At 38.6% G+C, this 23,436-nt stretch overlaps 1 protein-coding gene across 2 annotated transcripts in view; it reads left to right on the plus strand.

Annotated features, from left to right (window-relative positions):
* The window catches only part of RNF115 (ring finger protein 115), an 84,814-nt gene that overhangs the window by 26,522 nt on the left and 34,856 nt on the right, over nt 1–23,436 (plus strand). The window contains exons 2-5 of one of the 2 annotated variants that reach the window (XM_078451506.1): nt 1,019–1,077; nt 1,972–2,023; nt 4,679–4,736; nt 22,886–23,097. In XM_078451506.1, the coding sequence (XP_078307632.1) occupies nt 1,068–1,077; nt 1,972–2,023; nt 4,679–4,736; nt 22,886–23,097 (332 nt within the window). In that variant the 5' untranslated portion in view covers nt 1,019–1,067. The remainder of the gene's footprint in view (nt 1–1,018; nt 1,078–1,971; nt 2,024–4,678; nt 4,737–22,885; nt 23,098–23,436) is intronic. The other variant, XM_078451505.2, reaches the window with a different exon arrangement.

The following is a 23,436-nucleotide window of genomic DNA, read 5'->3' on the forward strand; positions in this document are numbered from 1 at the left end:
GGTGGTTGGTTAAGCATCTGACTTCGGCTCAGGTCATGATCTTGTGGTTTGTGAGTTCGAGCCCCACGTCGGGCTCTGTGCTGACAGCTCAGAGCCTGGAGCCTGCTTCAGATTCTGTGTCTCCCTCTCTCTCTGCCCCTCCCCTGCTCACACTCTGTCTCTCAAAGATAAAAACCTTAAAAAATAAAAAATAAAGATTCAAGGTACCAAAGGAAATAGAGGCTGATTTAATGGAATTGTTCTAGTTATTTGAATTAACACTTCTTTTTTTTTAATGTTTATTTATTTATTTTGAGTGAGAGAGAGAGAGATAGAGCGCGCTCCAGAGGGGCAGAGAGAGAGAGGGAGAGAGAATCCCAAGCAGGCTTTGCACTGTCAGCATGAACCCGATGCAGGGCTCAGTCTCATAAACTATGAGATCACAACCTGAGTTGAAATCAAGAGTCAGACACTCTAACTGAGTAAGCCACCCAAGGTGGCTGTAAATTAACATTTCTGTTAAATACCTGAGAATGTTAAGTTTTATTGGGAATTATTGGTAGTCAAAAAATAGATTAGAAATATTGTAAAATTTCATTGTGAATTTCTAGTCTACCAGTTGATTTATACTGTGATTCAGTTTGTGTCTTCTATATGTTTATAGCAAAAAAATGGCAGTTTTTGTACCTATCAATATTATAATCTTACTGCTCTGATATTTAGTGGAGATTTTTCATTAGATTTGAAGAGAATATTAGATCATGGATTGATTCCAGTTTTTTAAAAATTCAGCCCAAATTTAAAAAAAATCTGACATTCTCCCTCTCAGAGTTCTCAGGGAGAACCTCTTAGGAAGACATTCTGCAAATTTCTTAAGGAATTCTTTATTTGCCAGAGTGTGATAGAAAAAAACTGTCCTTGTAGTCAGCAAGTACATGTAACATTTCAGAGCTTCAGTGTGTGTACAGCATATTATTCTGAAACGACATACTTGGCTTTCTAATGAAAGACTTTTATTATTTCTTCCTTTCTTTTATAGGAATATATTTGTCCCAGATGTGAATCAGGCTTTATTGAAGAAGTGACAGATGATTCCAGGTATTGTACAAGCTCATGAATAAATCAGGCATTCAGTTATCCAAATTACTTTCTTTCAGCATCTACTGAATGAATAGAAAGAAATTGGTTTTATAACTTACACTCTGCTGAGAGAGGGAGGGAAAGAGGGAGGAAAAGTGGCAGGGGGAAGGGTAATAAAAATGGGAAAATTTGGGATGTGATGAGATGAGAGGCGCTGTTTCAGATTGTGTGTATGTGGCATTCCTTGGAAACCTCTATATCCGTATCAGAGTAAATCTGGTAAGTGTTCATTTATTTTCTGAGACTTTGGTGTTCCTTTAGATTATTGGGTGGTTTTTAGTGGCCACTCTGTTGCCTGCAGGTGAATTACGTTTCTTTGGTGGGCTGGGGAGCAACTCCTGACAAAGGAGTTTGTCTAATATAAGGTAAATAGGCTGTTCCAGCCAGAGAAGCTGAGCTGTTAGTCTGCCTTGAGGAAGCCTTAGCTCCCTGTTCTTACTAAAAGCATTGCCTATGCCATCTTGTCACTGTAATGTTAATACTTGGGTTTGTAATGCTTGAAATTGGTCTTATTAAAGATCTAAAACCTGTAAAAAGAGAAACTATTTCTGAGTGACAGTATTTTATAGTACATCTTGGTTAATATGAATAAAACTGTAAAAAATAAAAAGAATAGTGTTGATAGGATGATGGCCTTTTTTGGCTAAACATAATGGCACATTTGTTCTTTTGTGGCTATGTGGTTAGACAGTGGCTGGACAAATGAAGAAATACTGACTGGATAAAAAGAACCTGTAATTTGAAGCTTCTTTTAATCTTGGAGTGACTTTGGAGGTTTTAATGGCAGTAAGTAATTCCTTTACTGGAGGTTTTAATGGCAGTAAATAATGTCTTTACTGTTGCTGTTGGCAGACTCTAAAGTTGAAGGTCCCTTCCACAACCAGGAAAAACTACACATTTTACAGTATGTACTATTAGTTTAACTTTATTAACGATTGGCGATTATATGTGTACGTGAACTGGAGCTTCTTGGGGCAGTATATGGCATGAGATCAAGTTTGGTACAAACACTTACATGTTGATCTAATAGCCTTGGTTTTAAATAACATAATACTAGCTCTAAACCTGTGGAAATTAGCATGACAGCGAAAGTAGCAATTTTGTGTGAATGGCATGCTAACTTGGGGTAGCTTTTTATTTGTGCTGTTACAATTGCATCACATACTTACTGCAAACACTTACGCTGTGCATGTGTTAAGTAAGGAGCATATTGGTTATTGGGAAGCAATTAATTGGCTTATTTTTTTCTAAATTTTCTAAGTAGTAACCTTGGTTTCTTTAGCCCTGTATACAAAGTACGGTTCTAAGTGCAGATGGTGATCAACTGCAGGATGAATCTTTTTTTTTTTAGCAGGGAACTATGAATTTTATGGATCCTGCTTTCACTTGACTTAATTCTTTTATTTGTGCCTTTGTAGGTCAAAGGTTATCTTGTGCAAGTGCTATTGGTAGCAAATACTCAGATGTAAAGATTATGTCTTTTAAAAGATCAGTATTTTACTTATTTATTCTTTAAATGTTTGTTTATTTTGAGAGAGTGTGTGCCTTGGTGTGTGCAAGCAGGGGAGGGGCAGAGAGGGAGAGAGAGGATTCCAAGTAGGCTCCATGTGCTGAGCCAGATGTGGAGCTTCATCTTATAACCGTGAGATCATGGTTATGATCTGAGCTGAGATCAAGAGTCTTAACTGACTGAGCCACCTAGGTGCCCCTGAAAGATCAGTGTTTTAAATGGTTGAAGAAACCTTTTTCTCAGAATCAGTATTTTAGAGCTAGCATGATATTCCCTTTTATGAAGTTCCTAAACATTTGCTGATTTGCATACTTAGCAATTACAGTGTAAGTAGTGGATGATAAAAATTAATGAGAAGAGGTCCTTACATGTAGGTACTGGATAATGGGCTCCAGATGCTACTAGACATTCGTCAGAGGGGCATTTGTAACATTTGTGAGAACATTTCTCAGGAGATGTGGTTGTCCCTTCTCTATGATTAGCCCTGTCACTCTTAAAATATGGAGGAATTTTAAGGAAAGGGAATGCTGGGGGAGTTTCAAGGGGAGCAGAACTATAAGAAAATAGAGTTGATAGCTTTAATTACCAAGGATATTTGAATCTCTGAAACCAGATAGTAAAGGCAGGAAAGAGCCCTGGAGGCCTATCTAGGCTTGAGCAATAAAATGGGTACATGGTGGTATTTGAATTTATTTACGTAATTTAGCATAAATGTACTAGTATTTCTAGAGGGCTTGTTCTACATTTGAAATGTTTTTGTAAAAGTGTTTTTAACTTCTGAAACAAATATAAGTGTTAAATGGTTTCTAATTAGCAAATAAGGCCTGAGCATGGCTACATAGGGGATGGCATTAGCTTTACTTTTTCACTTTTGGTTCTAGGCTAACCAGGGTCTATTTGTTTCCTCAGTGAGCTGAGCTCAGTGCCTGGATTGGCGTTCTGAAACTGAAAGCTACTGTAGTTTGTGGACTTGTATCATTGGAGTGACTGTGTGTACATGTTTGTAGGCTTGTGTCTCTTGAAGTAAAAGTGGTATCTAGCAGTTCTTCTGATTCTTTCTATCCCTCTCTGCCCCACAAAGTGTTGGCCATTTTCCGCTCTCTGGCTCTCTCTCTCTTTTTTTTTTTTTTGCAAATTTCATGGGATCTGCTATTTCTCCCTAATCTTTAGGAGTAGTTATTTTGTTTCCACATTCAATTTTAACTCAACTTTTATTTGCAAGTTATCAACATAAGATACAGCGTTTCAGGTTTTCAAAAATGGTGAGTGCTCTGTATAATGTCTGACACACAGTAAACACTTTACATATATTTGTGGTATTAATACAGTCTTTACCCTCTGAATTTATATTTATGAAAGGAGGGAAGGATTAGAAATGGATGAGACAAATACTAGATATTTATAAAAAGGTAGAATTTAGAATCAAAGTCAAAGTGCAGAGGGGTGTGGAGGATCCTCGTTTGGTTGGTGAGCTCAGAAAAGACTTCATGAAGGAGGTAGCATTTGAGATGGGCCCTGAAAGATGTATAGGATAATCAAAGAATAGGGAAAACTGTCAGAAGGAGAAAAAATGTTTATTGAGTTCTTTTATAATGTGCTAAATATCGTACCAGACCCCTTGCAGTACTATATTTAATCATTCCCAAATAGTCTTACATGTTGTGTTCATCTGGTGGTTGAATGATTTTTTAGTGAAACGTTTCGAGAATCTTGTTTTAGTTCTTCGCCTCTTTGAGAATAAATGTTTTTCTTCTCTTGCTGGGTCAAATTTGAATTGCATTGCTGGCTGTGGGTCCTTCTTCCCACTCTGTGGTGGCCCCTCTTTTCAATTTTTCACTTGATTTATGCTTGGTTTTGTAGTTTGTTAAAATGTTTTTCATAGATTAAGCCACAAGCCAGTTCTTCATAATTTCCTTCGTAGGTGTCACGTTGGGATGAGTTATTTTTCCTTATTGGGCTTTGTTCTCATTGTACCATTCTATATTTAGCTTCTGGGAGGGAAGCTCGTTCCTAGGAATAGAACTGGTACTCATTCCTTTTTCTCTTCAGTTTTGTAGGTGGTGGCAGCAGCCGGATAGACAATAGCACATCAACACACTTTGCAGAGGTAAGTTTTCCTTTGGCTGTAGGGATTCTGTAGGGAGTGGGTGGGTGTTAAAATCTTGACGGATTTTCACTTCCCAGTGCAGCAAAACATCAGAGTCTATAAGAAAGATGTGTGCCAGAGTAGCCCTCAGGAAGATACTTGTGTTTTAGTAGTTCGGCCTTTGGCATGTTACTTTTGGTAAACCCTTGATGAAGAGAGAGTAACCTCCTTCATCTGTGCTGTTTTAAACCTGGTGGTGTGAGAAAAAAAGCTGTGTTGTTTGTGAAACAACAGTGCTGTATACTCTGCTTTGGTGATGTGACAGCCCAGTAAAGAGCAGGCAGAATGAGTTGTACTTGAAGTCACAACGAGGCACAGTCTTCAACTGTACACAGAAGGACTGCTTTTTAGAGGTTGCCTCTAATGAATATGGTGGTTTGGTGTGATTGGAATTAGGGGGCCAGATGAAGAATACTGTATTTACTTGCCTCCAGCTCTCAAGGTGGACCTATAATTAATTTATAGTTCTTTATAGAATGTAGTGTCCATATTTTTGGGGACAACTATGATTTGAAAACACATTAGTCTGCATCTTGGAAGACCATTTTACATTAAATTCAGAGTAATTTTCTTTTTCGCTTTATTCACTGGCTTAAAATTCCTTGTTTGTTTGCTTTTGATCATTTTAACCATTTTTAAGTGTATAGGTAAGTGGTGTTAAATGCTCTTTGTTTTTAATAATTTAGAGACTGTAGCGCATAAGGAACAGGCCATCTGTCTCAGCCTACAAGAAACACCGGTTTGCTTTTGCTTCTATTGCCACACAACTTGGTTGGCTTCAGAAAGCTAACAGATGCTAAAAGAAAAAAAGTTAAATCCCATAATCAGAATTTTTTGTGTGTATTTCAGGATCACATTAGCCTTTTCCAGAGATAGCTCAGCTGCATTAGAGAGCTAGCACAATTTTTTGATATTTATTTGTGTGTAAATTAAAGCTGTTAGCCGTGCATTGGAAAGTTGGTGTTTAATAAGAAGCCCATAAAACCCTAAGCTTCTCTCCTTTATCCTCTGAAATTTCTCTTAAGACCTGTAGTCCCCCAGATTTTTATGTTGTAGAATTACAGTCAAGAAGCTTGATGAAATGTTTGAGTAAAAGTCCTGTTTTACTAAGGGTATTTTCTTTTACTTATGGTCTGTGTACTTCTTAATATCCAGTCTTAAGGTTTTTGGTTAACTCTGAAGTGCCTTAGTACATGGGCTGATTAGCGTGTGCTTTAAAACATTTCGTGTCTTTGAACACCCATTTTTATTTTCTTGTTTTGATGGATTAAAAAACATTATTTAAAATTTAGTATGCTTGCCAGGCCTGGAAGCCTTTCTGATTTTAGTATGTTTTTCCCTGTGTGTGCTATTCCTGCTAACACAGATTGTCACTTACTGATTATACATATGCTGAAGAAACTTCATCTAATTTTCTTTAAATGTTAGTTCTCTTAGGAAATGGAAAAACTTCAGTCTGTCAGTTTTGTAGATATGACTCACCAGGAGGAGATGCATTAAGAAGAAAAATAAATATAGGTAGTCAGTTTCCTAACTTTAGTAATGCTAAATCTGTCACTGATGGCATGAGCTATCCTTCAGGTGTTAAAGTAATTTTGCTGAGTCATATAGCCCGTGGCTTCATGTCCCTTAGGGTTGTAGCAAGGGCAGGATTATGCCCAGTTTTCCCTCTGTAGAACTCTCTGGTCATCATGCTTGAATATGTCAGTTTTCTCCTTTTTGAATTTAGAAAATAGAAAAAAATCTCTTTTTATAATGTTATAGAAATTGCCAGGGATTTAAATCAATCAGCTTAAAAAGGGTGTATTGAATGTTTTATACATAGCAATCTGCTGGAAGTAGGGGCAAGAAGCAAATGTCATGGTTGCCTTGCCTGCCAGGAACTTATAATTTAGTTGGGGAACAAGTACAAACACATATGAAGCAAATAAGAAAACAAAGAGTATACAGAGTGTGATAAGCTTATTGTGGGGTGTATGTAACAAGCACAGGAGAAGGGAGAGATTGGGGGGCTGCAGTCTCTAGCAGGAAAGGTCAGACAACATAGTAGTATGTCTGGAACAAGATTGCCTCAGCTTCATCCTGGGTTGAGCTGGTATGTAACTGTTATGTAACCTGGGCAAAATTACTTAGGGTCTCTCAGTGCCTCGTTTCCTCGCCTGTCAATTGGGGATAACATCTACCTCACAGGGATTAAATGAATTAATACATGCTAGATGTGCAGGCCAGTGTGCCTGCCATGCATGAGTGAAGGAAGGTAAAATTCCTTCATAGAGAAGTTTAAACAGGGTAGATGGTATTTAAAAAAGCGATTAGGTGAGAAAAATTATCTCAAAATAGCATTCATAAATTGTAGGGTTTTATACTCTTGTCCCTGGATAAAAAACATAGAAAATTATAAATAGCAACCAAACTTTTTTTTTCCTTTTCCAGATTTTAGTTGATATTTCAGCAAAAACTTATGCTCAATTTTGTTCTGTTTTTCTTCAGTCAGAGTTGCTTGTACAAAGAAAGACAAGGCCATTTTCTATAATTAGCCTTTACTAATAGCTGACTTAATTAAAATACTAGATATATTAGAAGAGACTTAGTCCAAGCAAAACTTTCAACAAGATCGGTATTGATTTTTTTTTTTTTTTTTTTTTAAATTAAGTGGATCTGGGGTGGGGAAGACAGAAAGAGGGTAAAGATGGAGTGAGGGTGGGAGGAGGGTTGCCAGTTAAATGGGAGCTTTGTTTGAGTATTGCGCAAAGGTCAGTGGAGAATGAACCTAAAAATGTTGCTAGCAGTTTGGAGAGAGGAAGGACATTGCTGTACTGAGGTTCCTGGTGGTAACCTGGGGAATTGAGCCCATGGCTACATGAGGGTTTCATTGATTACTTGAAAGCTGACCATGACCTGGTACCAGTGAGACATCTGATCTGAGAGTCTCAGCTTACCTAAACAGATCACTTCAGTGCAAGAGTGGCTGTGACTGCTGCCTCGGATTAGCAGAAAATAAGATAGATGGCTTCCTGGAAACAGAACTCCCAGGTATACACAAGAGGGTGGGGTGCTCTGAGCATTCTGATTTATATTTATTTGAATAAAATTTCTTTTGGTACATGATGTGGCATTATAACGACAATTAAGAGATATTAAAAAACATCTGGAGTGCCGCTATTCCAAGAGCTCCTTTTTTCCATACATTTCCTTTCAGGTTTTATCTTGAGGCATAGGCACCGAAAGATTCTATAATAACATTAAGAAGATTTTTTAAAAAATAAAAAATCTCCTGTATTCTCATCACCTTATTTTAGCTTTATTTATTTCTTTGCATAATATCTTACATTTTTCACATGCATGCTTTATAACTGTTTTCAGAGGCATTCACAGAGTATTTCTGCTTTTTAAAATTTATTTAGGATTACGTCAAAAATCTTTTTTGTCTCTTTGTAGTTAAAAGAATTACATATTTTGAGATTATATTGTCTCACATGTACCCTGTATTTATTAAACTATTACCTTGTGTTAAACATGTCTGGTTATATGTGATGGTTGATCATTGATTGTATCTTTTCCCTTAACCTCTGAGTCTAGAACACCTTGAGAAATAAACCACAGAAGCCAGACAGATGGAAATAAAAATTTAGTCTTATTCAACCATATTGGAGAACATAATTGATCCGTGGCCTAGTCGACATCCTTAGTTTACATAGGATGACTAACCTAAGAATTAGAGGTTGCAGAACAGGCATTCATATTCAGAACCATTCCTTCTGCATTTTTATAGCGTCCTAAAATGTGAACTCCATCCATTGGAGAAATGAATCAGCCAATGTTAGGCTCTTGCCACTCACCAGTAAGATACATCACTCCTCTGGTAGAGAAGAATAACGAAGGATGAGTGAAGGGGTCAGAGATGGAAATGGGAGATCTGATTCTTCCCTCTTCACTTTTGAGTTCAGTAATTTAAGCCTGAAATTAGCAGGGGTGTAGAAGTAGTGACGGTGGCAGCTGGGGGAGAAGGTTAGTGATAACGTGAGATAAGTTTCGCTTTTACCTCCATGAAGAAAGACTCTCCAGTACCAACTTATGTTCTTTGTGTGTGCTCTTGGGACCTGTGGAGAAGGCTCTGAAATAATAAAAAACAGTGTAGAATTAAATTACATTGAACTAAATAAAATTGTCAATATTCTATTTCTGACCTACAGAAATGGCAATTGTAAATGATTCAACCTAGTAAAAAGGGAGTTAAAGATTTTAAGCCATCCTTCTCCAGGTTAACCATCCTTTACCTGTTTGTTCTTAGTCTCAGCCAGAGGGCTTGCACTCACTTGACCAGTAGAATTTGGGTTCTTTGAGCAGTTGCAGCCTGGATTTAATCTTAAAGTTTGAATTAATTCAGCCAGATCTTTCCATGTGTCTCACTTTTTAGTGTGAAGACGTAAAGCTCATTTCATGGTACCTGCTTCACATCCAGTCGGTTTGGAAATGTCAAGTAAAGCTCCTGAGCTTTTCAGCAGTTGTTCAAAAAAGAACTTTGGATAATTCAGTGCTTACTCAGTTCACACCCATAACACTGTTGTCAAGCAAAGACTACAAACTTAATGGTAACTGAAGGAAGAAGGGTAAAATAATATATTCTTGGTGTCAGCCTTGCCAGTTTTCTGTTCAGTGTGTGCCAGTTGCCCAGAGTCCATGGCCTGTAAATTTAAAGTCATTTGGGAGGAGGGGCCTTTCCAGAGATTATTTATGACAGTGTTTATATTACTGGGGGATAGGGGATTGTACATCATAATTTTTCTTTATGAATAGTATTTGAGTTCTGTATTTTAGTAAAATTTAGGAATTTGTCATGGTTGCAACAATAGTCTTAAGATTTCTTTTTGAGGTCCCTTTTCTTGCCCAGCCAGTGTATTACAAACCTCTGAATCTCCATTTACTGTTTTTAAAAAAAGTTTATTTATTTATTTTGAAAGAGAATCCTAAGCAGCTCCATGCTGTCAGCACGAAGCCTAGTGTGGGGCTCGATCCCATGAACCATGAGATCATGACCTGAGCCGAAACCCAAGAGTTGGACATTCACCTGGTGGAGACACCCAGGTGCCCCAAATTTCCATTTACTTATTTTTTAAATTTTTTTTTAATGTTTATTCTTGAAAGAGAGACAGAGTGTGAGTGGGGGAGGGTCAGGGAGAGAGGGAGATGCAGAATCCCAAGCAGGCTCCAGGCTCTGAGCTGTCAGCACAGAGCCCGACACGGGGCTCGAACCCACAAACTGTGAGATCATGACCTGAGCTGAAGTCGGACACTTAACTGACTGAGCCACCCAGGTGCCCCATCCATTTACTTTTAAGCCTTATATTCCACACACCCCTGAGTTGATTTGAGGTTGAGCACACTTTTTTTTACTTTTCTTTCTGCTCATAATTACTGCTCCTTGTAATTATTCTAATGTTTCTTCTTCTTTTTTAATGTTTACTTATTTTTGAGAGAGAGTGTGCATGTGGGAGAGCACAAGTTGGGGAGAGGGAGAGAGAGAATCCCAAGCAGGCTCTGAGCTGTCAGTGCAAAGCCTGACAGCGGGCTTGATCCCACAAACCACGAGATCATGACCTGAGCTGAAATCAAGAGTCCTTGCTTAACCAGCTGAGTCACCCACGTGCCCTGTTTATTATTCTTTTTTGTTGTTGTTGTTGTTTATTATTCTTAAAAAAAAAACTATTCTAATTTTTCCTTGATTTATTGAACAAATCTATTTCCTGGAGACAGACCTTTTAAAGTATAGGTCTTTAAATTGTCCTCTTAGCTTTGAGGTTTGCAATAATTTTATTCATCCTTCCATTTACTTCTAAGTAGAAGCTTTATTTCCATGATAAGTGAGATCCCTGTACTTCTTTGCCTACTTGCTAATAACAGTTACTACCTTTCTCAGGATGAATATATAGTTTAGGTTTCTAATATCTAAAAATCATGAGTCGGGAAAAACTATGGACATATCCCCTCATGAACATGAATATAGATGTGAAAATTCTAAACAAAATTTTAGCAAATAGAACCCAACACTATGAGAAGGATTAGACATCATACTCAAATGGGATTTATTTCAGTTCAGGAATACAAGGTTAGTTCATAATTTGAATATTAGTTCAGCATTTGAAAATCAACATGATTCACCATAGTAACACTATCATACAGTCATCTTAATGGATGCAAATAAAGCATTTGACAAAATCTAACATCAATTTTTAAAAAATGTTTATTTTGAGAGAAAGTGAGCATCTGAGTGGGGGAGGGGCAGAGAGAGAGGAGAAGAGAGGGAGAAACCCAAGCAGGCTCTGCACCATCAGGGTGGAGCCTGACACAGGGCTTGATCCCATTAACTGTGAGATCATGATCTGAGTCAAAATCAAAAGTTGGACACTCAATCAACTGGGCCACCCAGATGCTCACTAACATTAATTTTTGATAAAAACTCTCAGCAAACTAAAATAGATGGTAATTTCCTTAATCTGACAAAGAGCATCTAATAAAATCCTACAACTAACATCATAATTAATGGTGAAACAAAGTGTTTTCTAGCTAAGATCAGGAACAAGACCAGGATGTCTTCCCTCATCACCTGTGTTCAATGTTGTTTTGGAGGTTCTAGCCAGTGTAATAAGATAGAGAGATACACACACACATATAAATGGCATCCACATTGGAAGTGAAGACATATTGACATGGTCTTTTATGTTGGAAACCTGATGGAATCTATAAGAAAGCCCTTGTTAGAGGTAGTGGATTTAGCAAGGTTGCAGGATATAAGAAAAACAAAAATCAAATATATTTTTACATATTAGCAACAGTTGGTAATTGAAATTAAAAAATAATTTACAATTGTATACAAATATTAAATATTTTAAGTTTCAGAAAGATGTCTAAGATCTGAACATGGAGAATTATAACATGTTACTTAGAGAAATTGAAGAACACCAGTGGAGAAATATGTACCACTCATGGATCAACTTAATATTGTTGGGATGTCATTTATAATTCAGTATAATTCTAGTGAAGATCCCAGTCAGCTTTTTTATGGGAATTGACAAGCAAAGGGGTGCCTGGGTGGCTCAGTCAGTTAAGTGTCCGACTTTAGCTCAGGTCATGATCTCACGGCTTGTGGTTTGAGCCCCGTGTTGGGCTCTGTGCTGACAGCTCAGAGCCTGGGAGCCTGCTTTGGATTCTGTGTCTCCCTCTCTCTGCCCCTCCCCCACTCATGTCTCTGTCTTTGTCTCTCTCTCTCAAAAATAAACATTAGAAGTATTTTTTAAAAAAATTGAAAAGCAAATTCTAAATTCACATGGAAATGCAAATATGTAGAATAGCTAAAACTTCTTTGAAAAAGAAGAAAAAAGTTGGAGGACCAATACTACCTGATTTCAAAATTTATTATAAAGCTACAGTAATCATGACAGTGGTATTGTCATGAAGACAGATAGATCAGAAGAACAGAGTATCCAGAGTCTAGAAACAGACATACACTATGGACAACTGATTTTGACAAAGGAACAAAGGCAATTCAGGAGAAAAAGGATAGGCTTTCAAATATATTGTAATAATGGTTTCAGGAATATAATTTGGTGATTCATCACTTACATATAACACCCAGTGCTCATCCCAACAAGTGTCCTCCTTAATGCCCCTTTGCCCCTTTAGCCCATTCCCCCCACCCAACACCCCTCCAGCAACCCTCAGCTTGTTCTCTATATTTAAGAGCCTCTTATGGTTTATCTCCCTCTGTTTTTATATTATCTTTGGTTCCTTTCCCTTACGTTCATCTGTTTTGTATCTTAAATTGCACATGAGTGAAGTCATAGGATACTTGTCTTTCTCTGACTGATTTTGCTTAGCATAATAACTCTAGTTCCATCCATGTTGTTGTAAATGGCAAGATTTCATTATTTTTGATTGCCAAGTAATATTCCATTGTGTATATATACCACATCTTCTTTATCCAGTCATCAGTCAATGGACATTTAGGCTCTTTCCATACTTTGGCTGTTGTCAGCAGTGCTGCTATAAACATTAGAGTGCATGTGCCCCTTCGAAATAGCACTTCTGTATCCTTCGGATAAATGCCTACTAGTGCAATTCCTGGGTCATAGCGTAGTTCTATTTTTAACTTTTTTTTTTTTAACTTTTTTAACCTTTATTTATTTTTGAGAGAGACAGAGCATGAGCCAGGGAGGGGCAAAGAGGGAGGGAGACACAGAATCTCAAGCAGGCTCCAGGCTGTCAGCACAGAGCCCATCATGGGGCTTGAACCCACAAATTGCAAAATCATGACCTGAGGCAAAGTCAGACGTTTAACTGACTGAGCCATCCAGGAGCCCCATCTATTTTTAACTTTTTGAGGAACCTCCATACTGTTTTCCAGAGTGGCTGCAACCAGTTTGCATTCCCACCAGCAGTGCAAATCGTTCCTCTTTCTCTGTATCCTCGCCAACATCTGTTGTTGCCCGAGTTAATTTTAGCCACACTGTAAGGTGGTATCTCATTGTGGTTTTGATTTGTATTTCTCTGATGATGAGTGATGTTGAGCATTTTTTCATGTGTCTGTTAGCCATCTGGATGTCTTCTTTGGAAAAGTGTCTATTCATGTTTTGACCATTTCTTCACTGGATTGTGTTGGTTTTTATAAGTTCTTTATAGATTTTGGATACTAACCTTTTATCAGATATGTCATTTGCAAATATCTTTTCCCATTCCGTTGGTTGCCTTTTAGTTTGCTTCCTTCGCTGTGCAGAAGCTTTTTATCTTGATGAGGAATAGTTTGTTTTTGGGGCGCCTGGGTGGCTCAGCAGGTTAAGCGTCCGACTTTGGCTCAGGTCATGTTCTCACTGTTCATGAGTTCGAACCCCATGTTGGGCCCTGTGCTGACAGCTCAGAGCCTGCTTTGAATTCTGCGTCTCCCTCTCTGTCCTTTCCCCACTCGCACTGTCTGTGTCTCTCAAAAAATGAATAAATGTTAAAAAAAATTCTTTTAAAAAGGAATAGTTCATTTTTGCTTTTGTTTCCCTGGCCTCTGGAGACATTCAGGTAAGAAGTTGCTGTGGCTCAAGTCAAAGAGGTTGTTGCCTGTTTTCTCCACTGGGATTTTGATGGCTTTCTGTCTTACATTTAGGTTTTTCATCCATTTTGAGTTTATTTTTGTGTATGGTGTAAGAAAGTGGTCCAGGTTCATTCTTCTGCATGTTGCTGTCCAGTTTTTCCAGCACCATTTGCTGAAGAGACTATCTTTCTTCCAGTGGATATTCTTTCCTGTTCTGTCAAAGATTAGTTGGCCATATGTTTGTGGGTCCATTTCTCGGTTGTCTATTCTGTTCCATTGATCTAAGTGTCTGTTTTTGTGTCAGTACCATACTATCTTGATGATCACAACTTTGTAATACAGCTTGAAGTCTGGGATTGTGATGCTTCCAGCTTTGGTTTTCTTTTTCAGGATTGTTTTGGCTATTCAGGGCCTTTTCTGGTTCCAGAGCGTCCAACTCTTGATTTCAGCTCAGGTCATGATCCTCGGGTTGTGGGATCGAGTTCTGTGTTTTGCTCCTCGCTGAGTGTGCAGCTTTGTTAGGATATTCTCTCTCTCTCTCTCTCTCTCTCTCTCCCTCCCTCTCTCCCTCCCTCCCTCCCTCTCTCCCTCCCTCCCTCTCTCCCTCCCTCCCTCCCTCTCTCCCCCTCCCTCTCTCCCCCTCCCTCTCTCTCTCTCCCTCCCTCTCTCTCCCTCCCTCTCTCTCCCTCCCTCTCTCTCCCTCCCTCCCTCTCTCTCCCTCTCTCTCCCTCTCTCTCCCTCTCTCTCCCTCCCTCTCTCTCTCTCTCCCTCCCTCTCTCTCTCTCTCTCTCCCTCCCTCTCTCTCTCCCTCCCTCCCTCTCTCTCTCCCTCCCTCTCTCTCTCTCTCCCTCCCTCTCTCTCTCTCCCTCCCTCTCTCTCTCTCTCCCTCCCTCTCTCTCTCTCTCCCTCCCTCCCTCTCTCTCTCTCTCCCTCCCTCTCTCTCTCTCTCCCTCCCTCTCTCTCTCTCTCCCTCCCTCTCTCTCTCTCTCCCCCTCCCTCTCTCTCTCTCTCCCCCTCCCTCTCTCTCTCTCTCCCCCTCCCTCTCTCTCTCTCCCTCCCTCTCTCTCTCTCCCTCCCTCTCTCTCTCTCCCTCTCTCCCTCTCTGTCTCCCTCCTCCCTGCCCCTCTACCTCTTCCCCACTCATGCTCTCTCTCTCTCTCAAAAATAAAAAATTAAAAATATAAATAAATAAATGGTACTGAAACATTTGGATAGTCACAGTACACAAATATGAGCTTAGATACATACTTCATTAAAGTTTATTTATTTTGATTGAGAGCGAGCACGTAAATGGGGGGAGAGCAGAGAGAAAGAGAGACAGAATTCCAAGCAGGCTCCTTGCCATCAGCGCAGAGCCTGATATGGGGCACAAACTCAAGAACTGTAACGTTATGACCTGAGCCAAGATCAAGAGTCAGACGCTTAACCGACTGAGCCAGCCAGGTGCCCCTAGATACATACTTTAAACCATATACAGAAATGAGCTCAAGATAGAAAGTAGACCTAAATGTAAAACTTTTGATAACTTGAAGAAGGAAACATAGGAAAAAATCTTTATGACCTTGGGTTAGGCAAAGATTTCTTAGATACGACCCCAAAAGTATGCTCCATAAAAGAAAAGGCTGATAAATTGGACTTCATCAAAATTAAAAACTTCTATCTTCTTCATAAGAATGAAAAGACAAGCCACAGTCTGGGAGAAAATATCTTCAGATTATTTATTTCATAAAGGACTTGTATCCAGCTATATAAGGAACTTCTTTTTTTTTTTTTTTTTTAATTTTTTTTTTCAACGTTTTTTTTTTTTTATTTATTTTTGGGACAGAGAGAGACAGAGCATGAACAGGGGAGGGGCAGAGAGAGAGGGAGACACAGAATCGGAAACAGGCTCCAGGCTCCGAGCCATCAGCCCAGAGCCTGACGCGGGGCTCGAACTCACGGACCGCGAGATCGTGACCTGGCTGAAGTCGGACGCTTAACCGACTGCGCCACCCAGGCGCCCCTATAAGGAACTTCTTAAAATGAAATAATCTTCACCAAAAAAGATGTACATAGGGCAAATAAACATGCAGAAAAATGTATCCAGCTATATAAAGAACTTCTTAAAATGAAATAATCTTCACCAAAAAAGATGTACATAGGGCAAATAAACATGTAGAAAAATGCTCAACATCAAAAAAAGAAATGCTCAACGTCATTAACCATTAGGGAAATGCAAGTTAAAACAACAGTGAAATATACCACTGCACAACTCTCCGGATGGCTAAAATTTGAAAAGCTTGCCACACTAACTCGGTGAGGCTGTGGAACAGCTGAAATTGAATATAAAAATGGCACAATCACTTTAGAAAACACACTAGCTGGTTTTTTTTTTCAAAGATGTATCTGCATATATAAATACGTATACAAATATTCATAGTGACTTTATTTCTAATAGCTAAAAATTAGAAACAATCTAAATGTCCATCAACAGGTGAAAGGTTAGACACATTATGGTAACCATATTATGGAATACTTCTGAGCATAAACCATTGATACATACATGTAAAAATGTGGATGAATGTCAAAATAATTGATTAAAAGAAGCCAGAGTATACACAATATCCCCTTTAAATGAAATTCCAGAAAATATAAAATTCTAGAAAACACAAACCACAGAAAGATCAGTGGTTGCTTAGGGTTAGGGAGGGGTAGGAGGAGGGATTACCTAGGGGCATTAGAATACATTTGGAGGTGATGGTTGTATTCCTTATCTTGATTTAATATTTTCATAAAGTTGTGCACTTTTTCAAAATTGTACTCTAAATTGATTTATCTCTGTGGGACTAGTATTTTTTAAGATATAATTCACTTACCACATAATTCACCCATTTAAAGTGTACAATTCAGTGGTTTTAGTATGTTCATAGTATACAACCATCCCCACTAATTCTAGAACTTTTTCATCACCCCAAAAAGTAACCCTATGCCCATTAGTAGTCACTCCTTTTTCTCCCCAGCTCCCTCAGTCCTAGGTAAGACCACCAATTTATTTTCTCTGTGGATTTGCCTATTTGGGACATTTTATATAAATCATACATTATGTGACTTTTGTGACTGATGTTTTTCACTTATAATGTTTTCAAGGTTCATCCATGTTGTAGCATGTATCAGTACTTTATTTTTTTCAATTTTTTTATGGCTGCATAATATTTCAATTGTATGGCAAAACAGTATTTCGTTTATTCATTCATCAGTTGGTGGGCATTTGGTTGTTTATACTATTTAGTTGTTATGAATAATGAATATTTGTGTACAGATTTTTGTGTGACCATATGTTTTTCAGTTTTCTTAGGTATATGACTAGGTGTGAAATTGCTGGGTCATATGGTAACTCTTTAACTTTTGAGGAACAGACCATAGTATTTTAAGAGGTGCTCATCTGATCATGGTTAGCGTACAGCAGATTGTGCTAAATGGAAAGTACTGCCCATTCTGGGTTTTTTGTTTTTTTTTTTAATTTTTTTTTTTAACGTTTATTTATTTTTGAGACAGAGAGAGACAAAGCATGAATGGGGGAGGGTCAGAGAGAGGGAGACACAGAATCTGAAACAGGCTCCAGGCTCTGAGCTGTCAGCACAGAGCCCGACACAGGGCTCGAACTCACGGACTGCGAGATCATGACCTGAGCCGAAGTCCGCCGCTTAACCGACTGAGCCACCCAGGTGCCCCTTTTTTTGTTTTTTGTTTTTGTTTTTGTTTTGAGAGAGAGAAAGCACGCAGGTGGGGGAGAGAGACAGAGAGAGAGAGGGACAGAGGAGCTGAAGCAGGCTGTGCACTGACAGCAGCAAACCCCACTTGGGGCCCAAACTCTTGAACCGTGAGATCATGACCTGAACCAGAATTGAGATTCAACGGACTGAGCCACCTAGGTGCCCCACATCCTGTTTTTTTGTATTGAAATACATAAATATTTCAGTCCATGTATTTTCAGAAGCATTGTCTTTTTACCTGCATTCATAATAACATTTCAGTTAAAAAAAAATTTTTTTTTAATATTTGTTTATTTTTGAGAGAGAGAATGAGTGGGGGAGGGGGCAGAGAGAGGGAGGGAGACACAGAATCTGAAGCAAGCTCCAGGCTCTGAGCTGTCAGCACATAGCCTGACGCAGGGCTTGAACCCATGAACTGTGAGATCATGACCTGAGCCGAAGACGGACACTCACCTGCCTGAGCCACCCAGGTGCCCCAACATTTCACTTTTTCAAGCAAAACTTGTCAAACAAACGGTCTCTGTGATTCTTTTAAATGTTTCACCCAAACTTTGTAATAGTGTTCTCTGTTTTTACTTGTGTAAGCCATGTTCTGAATACCCAGTTTTGTATATGAGCTATTTTTTTCCTCTTATGCTTGTCTAAGTCTGCTCAGAGGCAAATGACCTGAAACTGTTCTTATCTTGGTGTTGATTTGGTATACATTTGTGTAATGCATTTTTTATCCTGTGTTCTGTGGTCAGGGTACGCTATTATTTTGGGACAGGTACATTGATATTATTTGTTTGCACTAATTTGTGGTTTCCAGACAAGTAACAAAATGCCTTATGCTGATGTTGAAGCTGCTTCTGAACTTGGGTTCCTTCAGAATTTTTACATGTGTTAGATGTGGTAACAATTTGTATATAATTATCAATGCATATTATTGATATTATGGTCTTGGTGCTTGATTTTTCTTCTATTCAAATTTTCACATATTTAGTTTTATTATTATTTGAGAGAGGGAGAGCGTGTGTGCTTGAGCAGGGGAGGGGGCGGAGAGAGAGAGAGAGAGAGAGAGAGAGAGAGAGAGAGAATGAGAATGAATCTCAGGTAGGCTCCATGCTCAGTGTAGAGCTCAACATGAGGCTCTGGGGTCATGCCCTGAGCTGAAATCAAGAGTCGGACGTTCAGCCAGTGGAGCCACCCGGGTGCCCCCATACTTAGTTTTTTCCTTTGGAGAGTTTTCTGTGAGCAAACTTTATGGAATTTTATTTGTATAGTACAGGAACTGTACATTTCCTATAGTTTATGTGAGTTGGATGTTGGAGAACATGGAGGGGGTCATACTTTTTCACTTATTAAAGGCAAGTGTAGTTTTGGATATTTAAATGTTGCATTTACCTTGGAATTTGGAGTCAAGAAAAACTTTGTGTTGTAAACCACTTTTCAGACTAGAAGCAAGTGATCTTTACCAGAGGAGGCTGTCACTAGAAAACAAAGGGAAATAAATCTGATATGATAAGAAGTACAAATGGCATTTAAAATGAAAAGGTGCTTTATCTCATTAGTATTTAGAGAAATCTTATTTATGTTTTTCTTATCAGATTGGACATTAGAAATTTTAAAAATTTGTTAAAAAATAGTATTGGCAAGAGTATGGAGAATGTAAGCTCTTATACTCTGGTAGGAGTATAGATTGGTATAGCCCTTTGGAGGATAGTTTGGTACTATCTAACAAAATTTAAAATACTCAGTAATTTTATTTCTGTGCTTTCCATAAGAAAGAAAGAATGCTTCCTACTACATTTTATGGGGCTAGGATAACCTGATAGCAAAACCAGACAAGGATAGGACACAAAAGGAAAATCAGAAGCCAATTCACTTGATTGTAGATGGAGAAAACCCCAGAATAGAGTCCAGCAATCTACTGTGTTCATCCTAAGAATTCAAGGTTGGGTTAATATTAAAGGCTAGAAGCAGTGATAACATTTAAGGAGAGAGAGACGCCTGGGTAACTCAGTCAGTTGAGCATCAGCTTTGGCTCAAATCACGATCTCACAGTTCGGTTCGTGAGTTTGAGCCCTGCATTCGGTGAGCTTGTGCACTGGGCTCTGCACTCTCTCTCCCTCTCTCTCTGCCCCTCATGGGATTCTTTCTCTCACCCTCTCTCTCTGCCCCTCAATCACTTGCGCGCTCTCTCACTCAAAAATAAATAAGTTAAAAAAAAATGAAGGAGAAATTAAGACATTCCCAGATAAACAACGTTTCAGGGAGTTCATTGCTAATAGATAGGCCTTCTATATAAGATATGCTGAAGGGAGTCTTTCAGGCTCACTACAGACCTATTGAATTTACTTTCTGGAGTAGGGCCAAAGAATATACATTTTAAACAAACCCTCCTGTTTATTCTTACACACCAGAAACAAAAACAGAAACAAAAATCTTACAGTGAGATGCCATTTTCAATCTAGTAGGTTGGTAAAAACTAAAAAGAAAAAAGACCTATGATATTTAGTGCTTGCCAGGATCTGGTGCAATGGAAACTCTTGGTGGATGTGTGAATTGGCACAACTACTTTGGAAGACAGTTTGGCATTGCCTTGTAAAGTAAAGACGTATAGACCATATAAAGTTGTATATGTCTTACCAACGGAGAGACCGTTCTGCCTCTGTAGCCGAAGACACATACATGAATGTTCACACTGGCTGTTATAGCAAAAACCTGGAAACAGTAAGATGTTTATTGAGAGGAGAAAAGATTTTAAAAAGTATGGTATAAAGTGTGTGTGAAAATGAATGCACCAACATGTGCAGCCAAGAAAGCAAGTGCTTTCATAAAGCACTTTCATAATCCATAAGGCCCATGTTATTAGGGGTATATGCATTTCTAGTGAAACTATGAAGAAGAGGGGATGATAAAAAAATTACGGGTAGTGGTTAACTCTGGAGGTTGGGGCAGGGAGGGACACAGGGTTTCGGTGGCTTTAGTGACCTGAACTAAGAGATGGTTACATGGGTATATATTTTATTTTCTTATACCTCATTTATTATGTTATTTTAGATGTATCAAATACTAGAGATCATAGTAAAAATGGTAAAGACTAGATAAAATACAAAACATCCAGGCTATGCTACTGTTGAAAAGAATGATATGACAGTGTGTGTTCTAAGTCAGTGCAAGCCTTTTTTTCCCCTCCATGGCTTTTATCCCTTATGTAACATTTGCAGTTTGTCTTCCTTTGGGGGGAGGGGTAGTGTCTTTTCCCACTTACAAATGAAATCCATTAGGGCAGAGGTTCTTTTTTTTTCTTTTAAAAATTTTATTCATTTCTGCATCTTAACAGTTCCCAGAAAGTGATTGGGACAGAGTACATGCTAAACAAACATTTGTTGAATGAGAGAGAGAGAGAGAGAGAGAGAGGGAGGGAGGGAGGGGGAGGGAGTGTGTGTGCGCGTGTGTGAACACTTATATTTAAAGATTGGAATTCTATACACCAAAGTAACCTCTGAGTAGGAGAGTAGAATTAGGGGTAGGAATTGGTCATGGCTGAATGGAGACTGGATTGCACTTCATATTTTATATCCTGCGTTCGCATTTTTGTAACATTGATTGTGTATTTTTTAATTAAAAAGGAAGGAAACATCTTTGAAAATCAAGAAGCAAAATGTAAACTGGAAAAAATAGCAAAAAATAACATTATTGACAAACCTAATCAAGAGTTGTTTAATTTCAAGAATTGAGTATGTTGAGACTAGAGTGGGGTCTGGAATCAGCTCAGCTTTTTTTTTTTTTTTTTTTTTAAATGTTTTTATTTATTTTTGAGACAGAGACAGAGCATGAGCAGGGGAGGGGCAGAGAGAGAGGGAGACACAAAATCCGAAGCAGGCTCCAGGCTCTGAGCTGTCAGCTCAGAGCCCAACGCAGGGCTCGAACTCACGAACTGCAAGATCAGGACCTGAGCCGAAGTCAGATGCTTAACCGACTGAGCCACCCAGGCGCCCCGAGAATCAGCTCAGCTTTAACTTGCAGCTGTGCTGCTGACCCTTTGTAGAGGAGGCCGTTGTTAGTATGAGTCTCTGGAGGAAATGTTTAGTCTGGAGATGAGCTGTGAGGATTTTAAGACCTAAGGTCATGTGCCGAGCAGTTTTGTCTCCCTATTATTATATATACATTAAATATAGGTTTGTCTGTTTGATTTAAAACTTTGCAACAAAACAAAAAGACAGGATGTGACCAGGATTATGTACTTGGTTGGATGGAGTGAAATAAGTAGTGTTGTTCTGTGGAACTCTTAAAGTATCTGGTGTACAGGTAAATAAAGTTTAAATTATTTTAGTGGTGGTTTGTTTTTTCCATTCACTCTTTGTTGAATAATCCCTTTGCCAAACCCAACAAACACACATCCCCACCCCCAGTCCTCTCCCTATACCCCCAACAACACCCTTTTAATGATAAAATAAAAGTATATACAACAGAACGGTCTTAACAGATATTTCTACACTGTCTTGTTAAAGCTTTGACAATACCCCTTTTTGATGTAGCTTCTAGATCCAAGAGAAGTATTTTATAGACCTCTGTCTCCACTCTGTGGTGACGGTGCTTTTTTACAAGTGTATGTAAATATAGCCATTTTATTTAAATCTTAGATTATTATATAGTAGAAATATGGATGTCATTTGTGATAAAATAGAAGAATATAACATTGATCTAAATAGTTGCTTATGCTTAGGACAGAAGTCCATGATCATCTCTGGCTCACATTTTTACTTCAGAAGGGGAACTGGTCAGAGGCCTGTGGATATGAGCTCAGTGTTAAGGAAGGGGTCCAGCTTTTGGTTCGTTTCTATATGAAGGAAATGAAGTTTCTTAGTATGTAAACCCCAGCCTCCATGCTTGCATTTGAAAGGTATCTCTTTTCTCCTCCATAGACTTGAGGAAACGTATACTTCTTTAATTTTTTAAAGTTTATTTCTATATTTTGAGAGCATGCATGCGAGTCAGGGAGGGGCAGAGAGAGAGAAGGAGAGAGAGAGAGAATCCCAAGCAGACTCTACACTATCTGCACAGATATGGGCTTTATCCATGAACTATGAGCTCATGACCTAGGCCTAGATCAAGAGTCCGACACTTAACTGACTGAGCCACCAAGGCGCCCCAACATATACTTCTTTAGTTTGGAGCTGCTTAATTTCAAAGTGTTAAAAATTATTCCTCTCTTTTTTCAGTATTTGTTCTTACCATTTCCTCTTTCCTCTGATCTTGAAACGAGTAATGTGTTCTTTATTTCTGTTTTTTACTAGCTCTGGGAACATTTGGACCACACGATGTTTTTCCCAGACTTCAGACCATTTCTAAGTAGCAGTCCACTGGACCAAGATAATAGAGCCAATGAGAGGGGTCACCAAACTCATACCGACTTCTGGGGACCAAGTCGGCCTCCACGGCTGCCAATGACTCGAAGATATAGATCGCGGGGAAGTACTCGTCCTGATAGATCCCCAGCTATTGAAGGGTGAGTGAGTGTTTTTAAGTTCTCTTTAATGGTAGTTTCAGTGAAGGACGTATTGGCTTAATCTAATCCTTATAGGTTCTCATACTTCTTACCTTTATGGATAAGATGGAGATCTATAGAAAGAATGAAGGTGAAGTTAAATTGAATGTCTTTACTCAACTACTACCAGTTAACGAGTGATGATAAACTAAAGGATGATGAAACTAATGCTATAGGTCTCTGGTTAATTTCATTATTAGTGTCTCAGATTAATATATAGGTGATACATTTGTTTATCAAAATTTCAGAAGATATGGAGAGGGAGGGATATCCAATATATTGGGTGACATTAGGATTCAA

Source organism: Panthera onca, chromosome C1 (assembly GCF_046562875.1).
Source record: "Panthera onca isolate mPanOnc1 chromosome C1, mPanOnc1 haplotype 2, whole genome shotgun sequence".
NCBI lineage: Eukaryota > Metazoa > Chordata > Mammalia > Carnivora > Felidae > Panthera > Panthera onca.